This window comes from Neoarius graeffei, chromosome 28 (genome assembly GCF_027579695.1).
Source record: "Neoarius graeffei isolate fNeoGra1 chromosome 28, fNeoGra1.pri, whole genome shotgun sequence".
Classification (NCBI taxonomy): domain Eukaryota; kingdom Metazoa; phylum Chordata; class Actinopteri; order Siluriformes; family Ariidae; genus Neoarius; species Neoarius graeffei.
Window position 1 is genome coordinate 13769079 of NC_083596.1, and position 10904 is coordinate 13779982.

Here is a 10904-nt window from a genome sequence, read left to right on the forward strand (position 1 = left end):
AACTCAAAATGCCCCCGGGCAGACATGTGTCCCTGGATTCTGTGATCTGCCACACATTTTCTATTCATTTTACAACTTATGGTGGTAAATAAAAGTGACTTTTCATGGAAAACACAAAATTGTCTGGGTGACCCCAAATTTTTGAACGGTAGTGTACATATTTAAAAGGTTGACAAATTGCAAACTGCACGTCATTACGAACAGTAGCACACAGCACAATTTGGCACAAATGATGCAGGCTGTTGGGGCGTAAGTATGTTTGAACTAACTGTCGGTTAGGTCCTGGCTCAAACTGAGCTCACGCTTACCTTAAAAGCACTGCCACTACAGTTTTATAGCAGTTTTGCTACCATCATGTTAAAATAAACATGCTATTTGAACTGGATTGTTATTTGTTTTATTGTGGGAGAAAAAGAAAATTGAACTCAAATTTTGAAGTTTTTACTTGGATGAAAGATTAGTGGCCTTAAAGTTGAATTCTTTTTTTTTTTTTCGTTTCCGGTTGAGAGTACGTCGTGCGCGTTCTGGCTGCCGCTTCTCACCAGAGCTTTATTTATTTTATTTTATTTTGTTTTATTTCTTTTTCTATTTTTTTGTGTGTGTTTGTGTAGTTTGATGTTTGAGTGTTTTCTCCACCAGTTGTGGTGTAGCTCCGGACCCAGTTTTGGGCGTTGGTTCCCTCCAGGCCTTGGTTCGCCGTGGGCGATGCCTGTGCTCCCAGCTGTGGACTGCAGTGAGCTCGCTGCTCATTTTACATCGTGGTTGTCCAGCGCTCTGCGCTTTAATGCTTGGCGTGATGTTCTGAGCGATGTTGCTCGGTGGTGTCGCGGCGGCTGTGCAGGCGGTTTGGGACACACCAGCGCTCTGCGTGGCGGAGCTTCTCTGCTTGCTGTGTGGATCCACGGCGTGGTGTTCGAGCGATGTCGCTGACGGTGGCGGTGCTGGAGACGTGGGACTCGTTTTCTTGCGCCTTTTGGTGGGACTGTGGCTGCTACACCACAGGAATTACATCTTGACCCCTACTTGTTGGACTTTTTTATTTTTATTTATTTTAGTTTTTTTTTTTTTTGGTCTATAATTGTAAAGCGTCCTTGGGTTTTTTGAAAGGTGCTATATAAATTAAACTTTATTATTACGATCATGTAAAACTGAAAAAATTAAGTTTGTGTGAATATGAAGGCTAAGTTATCTGAGGGGCGTCACGGTGGTGTAGTGGTTAGCGCTGTCGCCTCACAGCAAGAAGGTCCTGGGTTCGAGCCCCGTGGCCAGCGAGGGCCTTTCTGTGCGGAGTTTGCATGTTCTCCCCGTGTCTGCGTGGGTTTCCTCCGGGTGCTCCGGTTTCTCCCACAGTCCAAAGACATGCAGGTTAGGTTAACTGGTGACTCTAAATTGACCGTAGGTGTGAATGTGAGTGTGAATGGTTGTCTGTGTCTATGTGTCAGCCCTGTGATGACCTGGCGACTTGTCCAGGGTGTACCCCGCCTTTCGCCCGTAGTCAGCTGGGATAGGCTCCAGCTCGCCTGCGACCCTGTAAGACAGGATAAAGCGGCTAGAGATAATGAGATGAGATGAAGTTATCTGAGACCAAAAGTATAAGTTGGCACAACTTTCTTCAAAACTTAAAAATCTTAGTAGTTGTTCACTGAGTCACTTCTTGGCTATAGTAGTCTCAGTATGTAAGACGGTCTCCTTGAATTACAAGGAAAGGCAGCTGAGAGAATTTGTATCGTACAAGAAGGAGCTGCTGATGAAAGTAGCTTCATGTGAGGATCTAAGTTACAAGCTGCATTTTCCTCTTGAATGAGGCACCATTTTTATCTTTAGAATTTTACCTTGAATGGATCATGATTGATGTTCTGGAAAGACAAGCTCGGTCACTGCTTATGTGGAACAAGCTGTTATTCTCCGAGTTTCTGATTTATTGGGTGGGGTGGGTGTGCACATGCAGGAGGCTACAGAGGGGATGCAGCGCTGCATGGTGAGCCAGGCCATGAGGAACGATAACCCAGAGGATGTGAAGCGGCGGGCCATGGCTGATCCGGAGGTGCAGCAGATCATGAGCGACCCTGCCATGCGCATGATCCTCGAGCAGATGCAGAAAGACCCGCAGGCCCTCAGCGAGTAAGACACGCATGCATACAAAACACACCCTTCTGTTTCACCTGAATAAACTAGATTTAAAGCTCATTGGTTTCCCCATTCACTCCTATATAGGCAAATTGCACTACATGGATAATACAGCTATTTATGTAGGATGAAACCATCGTTATATTCAGTGTAATGATAAAACCAATGTGGAATAATGTTTATATTATTCCTGATGTACAAGTTGTACAGCAGGTCTTTACATATTTAAAGGGGTCCCAAATATAATGTATACAGTTGCTGATGTGACAAAGTATTCTTAAGTATTCTATCAAATTTATATACTAGAAAACAATGAAATATCTTGGTAATTGTAAATATAATAGTCGGTACGCTAAACGGCACAAGAGTCGCCATTTTTAAAAGACCGTGACGTCAGCGCTACCCACTGCACTAGGAGAGAAGCGTGTAATCATGGCGTCGGGCACATCAAGTGAAAGCGACAGCTCTGTCGAATCATATGAAGAGATCCCGCAAGACACACTGCAAGCAGGCTATGGCTTAGAAGGGTACCAGTTTGAACCTAGGAGAGGTACTCTCGACTCCGGTGATGACGAAAGAAGAGAAGAAAGCTCGAACTTCAGCGGAAACGAGTGAAAAGACACGTCTGGAGGATCGTTATGCTTTCCATCGGTCCTGTTATTACACCCGAAAGCAACACACTGTGGCATTGTGTAGCCGATCACTTACAATTCCTCCTACTTTCCGATTCACACGTGCTATTCCCAACCTCAATGAGCCAACACAACTGGGCACATACATGCGTCATGAGTGTTACGCAGAGAAAATGAACGTGCATTCTGATTGGATAAAATTAATATCATGGCGGGCTGTTCAAACTGCGGAAATAGTTTGCTCGAGCTACTTTCAAAACACTATAACTTTCCAACCTTAGAACAAAAAACTTTTGTAAGTCTTTAAGGTTCATTAATGTGCGTTTTATTGATATATTTACTCTATATATTGCCCTCTGTTCCCCTTTAAGAATATTAACAAGAGGGGAATTGGTGAAAACTTTTTTTTTTTTAATCCAATAAGAGTAACACTATTTTCTAATATTCATTTGGATAGTCTCCTTTGAATAGCACATCTTTTAATAAGTAATTAAAACTCGGATGCAGTTTTGTAGTAATTGGATAGCCCTAGTCTAGTGTTTTATCAGAATTGCTTGGTCATGATGTAATTGTATTCCCTCAAAGCATTTGTGCACTGATGCAGATTTGTTCAAGGGAATCACAATACACCTATGAATCAATCGTTTTCCCCATCTAATCTGTAGTCAGTATTACCCAGGCTTGTAGTACTCGAGTCCAAGACTCGGACTTGTCCGACTCATGGTTTGACTTGGACTTGAGCACTGCTGACTGTCTTGGACTCGTGCGTTAACTGCATTCGGACTCAGAAATTGAAGACCAGGACTCAGATTTTTTTCTTTATTTTTTTTTTGTAACATGCCATAATAATTTGGCGTAAGAGATTTATATCTACATTAATTTTTGTACTAATTTCGTGCAAGAGTGTCACACCTGCATGCCTTGGCGCGTGCATCAGATAGACTCTCGCACACGCTATAAACGACTCGCACCTGCATAGGATTAAGGCGCACTCAGTGCGCCGATATAAAAACTGTGAAAACACACTTACTTTGCGAAGTATTGAGTTGTGTTTTTGACGCATTATCAAGCCTTATTTCCTTGTTTGGTTTCCTGATCCCTGATTTCCTGTTTCTTGTCTTTGATCCTGTCGAGTCTACGATAGTCTGTTTGTGCCTCACTCAAACTATCGCCTGTTTTACGATTTTGCCTGCCGTTCTGGATTGTTTACCTGTCTTCACTTGTATTAATAAACACACCTTCTGAACTTGCATCCGTCTCCCAACCATCTCTGACAGAATACTTCACACTCCCTGACAAAGAGAAGCACATTCACTTGTTCATACGTCATGTTCAGGAACAAACTAATGTTAATGTCGCTGAAACAGCCACCGTCAAATGGTGCGGTTGGAGTCTTGTTCTCGGACTCGACTCAATTTTTTTGTAATGACTTGGACACTGGGGAATCGAGACTGGACTCTGACTCGGGTTCGATGTTTAGTGACTCGACTACAACACTGGTATTACCTGGCCGGTCCTCCTTAAGGCCAATTTATGCTGACAACCCAGTCCTCGCAGACGGTGTCGCAGATGGTGTCTGCATAGCCCCCCCACCTTCGCAGACGCTCTGCGTGCATCTCCCAAAAGTTGTGACCACCGCAGAAGCCTCGCAGACAAGAGGGCTCTGATTGGTCCACTCTACATCCGCTGTACACGCACTTCCGCTTCCCTTCTTTCCCGGTTTGGTTTGTTTTCACGACCGCCATTTTTAAAAACACGAGCGAAGATGGAGCAGCACGAAGAGCGGTTGATCGAGGAAGTGAGGAAGTACGTACATCTATACGACTCCAGTTCTAGTCATTATAAGTAACCGGAGGATAAACACTCCACTAACCACACCCACCAACTACTCCTAGCGATTTCGCGACTTCGCGCCCCCTTGCGTTGTGGCAGTGAATAACATCGCGCACGCCTATTACGCCCCGCTCAACGATAAATTACAACTGTCTGCGAAAAGCTATCTGCGAAAGCCTTGTCGCAAGAGCATGCAGAGGCCTTTAGCCTGGGCCCGCCCATCCTAAGCGTGACGCAACACGAGGGCCTGTTGCGAGCTTAGTCTGGCCAGGCAAGCTATCTACAGTTCTTCCAAGCTCCTGAAAAATCGGGAGCCAATCAACTTTGAGCATCTCCAACGGCCCTGGGTAGAGGCGTGTTCAAGGCAGTGACGTAGTAGAACTGCGACCAGAAGCCATAGATTGTTTACAGAATCTATGCCGGAAGCGCTTCATTCACATCACGAACATGGAGCAGCGGCAAGCCTTTGACACAGCGGTAGATGCTGTATTGAAAGCATTCAACGGGAAGTTCTCATTGAAAACGGAGCAAAGAGCAGCCCTGGAGGTATTTATCTTCTTCCTGTTACTCAAGCAGTTTCCGTCGCGTCACATACGTCAGAGGAAAGTGATGTGATTGGTTTAAGCTTCGTCACAGCCTTTTCTGGCTTCGACCAGTAGCAAACTGAGGCATTTCAGGGAGGCGGGTCAACCACGCGCTTTGGGAAACGGTTGGGCTTAATATCTTTGCCAGACCAAATGCTCGCAGAGCTTTGAAGTCGCGTTAGCCAGACTAGGTCCTCCTGCTTCATGCTGTTCTGTGTATAAAGTGTAGGCTGTGTGTACTATACAAGTCTTTTATGTCATACTTTGCATCTTGTAGGTCAATATTTCCTCTCCCTGTATGTGTGTATAATGATAGGATGGCATGCCAAGTTTATTCGTAACACATTCTTTGCACTATTTTCTTAAACCTTGATTGTTCTCGTCTCCCGTCTCTCCCACACTGCAGCCACCTGAAGAACCCAGTTATCGCTCAGAAGATTCAGAAACTCATAGATGTCGGACTCATAGCCATCCGGTGATCAAGAGAGTAGCGTAGAACCACGGCTGCCATCATCCAGATCAACACCACTACAAGACCTCAGAGGAAAGAAGACTCCATTCATTCAAAAAAAAAATTTTTTTTTTCTCACCAAATAGCAGTCAACCTTTATGTTAAACGTTTTTATTTAAATGTAAGGCCTCATTATGTGAAACATAACATGCAGTGCTCCATTTGCTTCTTAGCACTCCAGTACCAGCAGTGTTTGTCTAACATCTCACTATACATCTCTGTCACATCTGTCTCAGAATGGCATATTTTAATAACCTTTATGGATTTAGTATAAAACGGTGCAACCATTCTGAGATTCTTCATCATGTGTCTGTTTTGATGACTGCAGGCTTCGAGCACTGCAAAACACAACAATAACAAGTAAAATTATCTTGAATATAGTCAAATATATTTAGCATTTCCTTTTATAAGTTTGCAATAAACCAAATATAAGATTATTGAAACCTATTTGTAGATATTTTCAATAATCAAGTTTCAAATCCTATGCTATTGGCGGAAAACTTTTTTTGCTTCTTTCTTGAAATATATAAACGCTTAAAGCTTGAAATGAGTGAAAGAATGTCTGGATAGGGTTAATCTTGTATTTGGTTTCTTGTAATCTTGTAAATGAAAATACGAGAGAAATTTGACTGTTTGAAGGTACTTAGATTTGATAAAATACATATTATTTTTTGCCGTGAGGTGCCAATATTGCTAATGAGGGAATTCTAGCAGGTAAAGAGAAACAGGTCTGAATTTTTGCAACAAAATGCCTAGCGTGTCTGGATGAGACGGTTCCATACTAACAGCATAAAGGGGAAAAACAGCACATTCTACCCTGTACTTTTGCACTGAACCAGAGATCATAGCCCCGCCTTCTAGTCTTTTATTAATTCACTAATTTAAGTATTGCAAATTACACTATTTGTAAATTTCACCTTGATGAAGTCAGTGTGAAAGTAAAAGTAACCGATTTTTCTGCCAGAGTTTCACATTTGGTCTGAACACCGCTTTAGCTGAAAAAGCTGGAAAGTGTTTTCAATATCGCCACAGCAAGGGGGTCAGAAAGAAATAATAAATGCTACAGCTAAATCGTAGGCATTGGTATCTCTGTACATGAATATTTGAGAATGTAGTCCTATCCGTCTGCGCCCCCCCCCCCCCCCCCCCCTTTGGCTTTTTTTTAAAAAAAAAAAGTTTCAGTAGTTTCTATCTGACAGTGTTTATGATTAGCTCGTTCTATTTACAGGGAAATGAATGCTCAGTTGGAGTTGTGATGAGACAAGGTTCTGGTTCTGGTTGTCTGGATGTGGTTGAAACTCACTGTGAAATGGCACACGTTCTTTTCTAACGTAGAACAGTTTGACGCCTATCAAATCCACTTGCAGTATATTTGATGCATCAGTTAAAAATCCTTGTTTCTCAAAAATGCCGAGTTTGTAAGAGACTAACCTGATTATGAAAGCAAAACCTGATCCGAGATCGGCTCTTAACTCTGCATGTCTGCAACCCGGAAACTTCATATTCAGCCATGAATCAGCCTTGATAATGGTCGTACTGTATACAAGGCTGAGTGGTTACTGAAGTGTTTTAAGGAATTTCAAATTTTGGTACCAGTTTACATCGAGTCTTCGTTATTTCTAAATGCAACATCAAAGTGTCCGTGATGGCAAGTCTGCAAACCTCTCACTGTTGTCAGTCTCATCTGTGCTTCAATACAGGGCATAATCCGACACGTGGATGTGTCTGGCTGCTTTCATGCTCCTTTTTTTTCTTTTCCTCTTTTCTCACTTCAATAAACTGATGCATACCACACCATCTTGAATGCATCCAGTTGACTTGCTTCTTACACAGTTGATAAAGCAGAGCATAAATGACTGCCACTCAACTAAGAAACCTCTGACCAAGTCCTAAAATAGGCCTGTATGTTGTAATACATATGCATAAACTAGTTTTAGGGTATGTAGATACACAGCACTTAACAAAAGAGTCATATTTTAATTATGTAAGCAAATCAGTGCTCGGGAGGAAAAAAAAAATGTACCTGCAAATGCTTTTGATCATAACGTATGTGTTCTGGAGAAGACATGACAAATTAAAATGTTGATGCATCGTAATTGTTCTGAAAAATATATCTGAATGTGTTTGTAAATCAAGCTATGGTTTGTGTCTGTTTTAGTTCTGCATCCCAGACTTCACTCATCATTTAAAATCTGAAGCAATGCTGATTGAGCATGGCACATTAAAAACAGACTATTTTATTACTCTGTGTGTGTAATACTCGATAACAAGCCAAAGTGCTGGCTGAAATTCACCTTGCTTTTATGTTCAGCACCATGAGAGCAGAGACATAGCATTTATCATCAGACATAAGTACAATAACAGAATATTGTTGTAATAGATTGTGAATATTAATGGATACTATCGGTAATCTGACTCTAAAGATTTTATTGAGAAAGGAAATTAAAAAAAAAAAGTCTATTCTGTACTATAGACCCACACCTTTAGCATTTTGATTTCCTAGATTTAAGCAATAAACAAAAGGAAACAAGTGTTGCCAGGCAAAACCAACCTCACCCGGTAGCACTTATGATGAATATGAAGGAAGATATTGCGGAAAAACAATTTTGACCTTTTTGGTGACCTTGGTTTTGACTTTGTGTGTGAACATACTTGGCCAATAAACATGATTCTGATTCTCTGCTGCTCTCAGCCAATCAGAACACACCGTATTGCTCTCACACTGTACTGCACGCTTACTGTATGTTCTTACAGCATGATGACACTGTATATGAAGCAGTAGTCATAGAAACCTTGACCGGACGACCCTCAAAACGTTGGAGGTTCTATTTGAGACCAATGCCCATCTATCCTGAAAGTTTCATGAAGATTGGTCCAGCTGTTTTCCCGTAATATTTCCCATAATATTTCGAAAGAAACCCCACCAAAAACAATACCTCACCCCCGGCGAGGTAATTATGAGGACGTGGAAAGTCGTCAGATAAAGACACTGGTCTTAGAGTTACCTGATGCTTTTATAAAATCTTCTAAAATTTTAACACTGAAAATTCTCCTTGTCCATGTACAAACCCCAAATCAGAAAAAGTTGGGACAGTATGGAAAATGCAAAAAAAAGAAAAAGCAGTGATTTCTGAAATTACTTTGACTTCTGTTTCATTGCAGACAGTGTGGACCCAAGATATTTCATGCCCCCCATGGACAAGGGCAATTTAGGGCTCGTAATGAGGTAGAATAATTAAATAATCATGTGATTTGAAACAGGTGATGTCAACAGGTGAGTGCAATCTTGAATTGGTACAAAATCAGTATCCAAGACAAGCCGAGTCTTTGAGGACCAAATATGGGCTGAGGATCTCTAGTTTGTCAACAGATGCACAAGGGAAAATTATTGAAATGTTCAAAACCAATGTTCCTCAAAGAAAGATACAAAGGGATTTGGATATTTCAGCCTCTACGGCCGTGTTTCTCAGCCACTGGGGGGGCCGTGAAATTTTTTCAAGTTTGAAACCAAATACTAAATAGCTCAGGATGTCATAGTGTCCCAAATCTGGTAGCTGGTTTGCCGTATACTTTTCAAGTGGAATAAATACATTTGTGGGTAAATTAAGCCTAGGTCACAACCGGCCGTATGTGCTCCTACGGCCGGTCTATGTGCAAAAAACGCAAGAAACGCACGGAGGGCGCGCATGTGACGTGCTGATTTTCAAACCGTAGACTGGCCGCAGAGGTTCTTTGTCATGTCAAACAAACTCTACGGGTGCTTACATTTTTTTCAGGTTGCAAGACAAACTTACGGCCAACGTGCGTCTTTCTGCATGAACAAAAAAAACCCCGCAGCGATTTGGGAAACGCCAAAAATCGCACAGCCAAAAAATCGTACGTCCAGTTGTGACCTAGGCTTTAAGAAGAATAAGCCTTTATTTTGTCACATTTAACCTACGCATGCGTGTGTGTGCGCACACAAACCATGAGTCTATAACCATGGACGACCTCCTTGTAAGCTGTCCTTGACTGTTTACGTTTGTTTGCGCATTTGCACACTACTGCCCTTTTTCTCTGCTACATTCTATCATTGCCTTGTTTTTGTATTTTCCTGCCTATTTTGCACTACATTACTTTTATTTTGTACTATACTAGTGTTTTTTTGCTTTTATTTTGCACTATATTCCCTTTATATTATTTCTTCCACCTATTTATTGTTGTAATTTGGCATTCATGGTGGACGGCAAACTAAGAATTTCATTGTGCAAGAGGACATATTCCTTACTGTGCATAGACAAACACTTTGAAATTTGAAAAACACACACAGAGTGCAGTAGGTCAAAGAAATAAATACGTTTGTGGGTAAATTATATGGATCCGTGATGCCTGCTGGAAGAGAAGAGCAGGGAGGATTGAGAATCGAGCGGCTGTGGTTTGTTTACACCCAGTACTAAAACTTGTAGCGTCCTACCATCACAAAGGCACGTACAAAAAGCCCAGAAATTCCTCCTTATCCAGGCAAAAACCATACAGGATTTATCTTGTAGTGTCCTGATCCGCAGATCTTTAACCCAGCCACATATAAAAAGTTGTACTCCTCAATGCTCTTCCAGGTTTTCATCTGTTTGTCCGTGTAGAACGATGTCTGCAGCACCAGGTAGTTTGAGATGTCGGGGAACTCAACGGATGGATAATTTTCCAACTCTGAATGAATGAATGACTTTATTTAAACATGATAAGTTGATCAGCAGAGTTGGTGGGGTCGTGCATGTACAGATACAAATAATCACAAATACAAAAGACTAGAAATATACACAATCTTAAAAAAAGCCCCTTAAAATCTGTTGTCTGTTAATTATCTTCACATTAAGTTAATTAATAGTATGCATATTGTCTTTGTATTTAGTTACAGCTACAGTAGGATCAAAATTTATTCTACTAATGTCAAATTTAGCGAGTAATTTTTTCTTTCGTAGGAAAAATCCTTCTTTGTTAGCGTGTAAGGATCTAATCCCATTGAGTGGTTTCTGTATCCACTTCTTTTGAGTGTATATCTTGGTTTTAATAGCTTGCTTGTTTGCTGTACACAAACATGGCGATAAGTTCTTGTGTTAATGGACCAGATTCCACTTTTGGATCATTAATCCCTTTTGACTGAGAATGACCTGCATGCATGCCACATCCATAGAGTTTTAAATACAATACATTCAATTAAAAAGTTTGTTTTTATTGCAT

The 10904-nt window shown here is 41.3% G+C and overlaps 1 protein-coding gene across 1 annotated transcript in view; it reads left to right on the plus strand.

The window, feature by feature from the left end:
* Nucleotides 1–7822, plus strand: part of stip1 (stress-induced phosphoprotein 1) — a 44760-nt gene extending 36938 nt beyond the window's left edge. The window contains exons 13-14 of the mRNA XM_060913398.1: nt 1949–2121; nt 5583–7822. Coding sequence (XP_060769381.1) covers nt 1949–2121; nt 5583–5655 — 246 coding nt within the window. The 3' untranslated portion in view covers nt 5656–7822. The remainder of the gene's footprint in view (nt 1–1948; nt 2122–5582) is intronic.
* The last annotated feature ends 3082 nt before the right edge of the window (nt 7823–10904 follow it).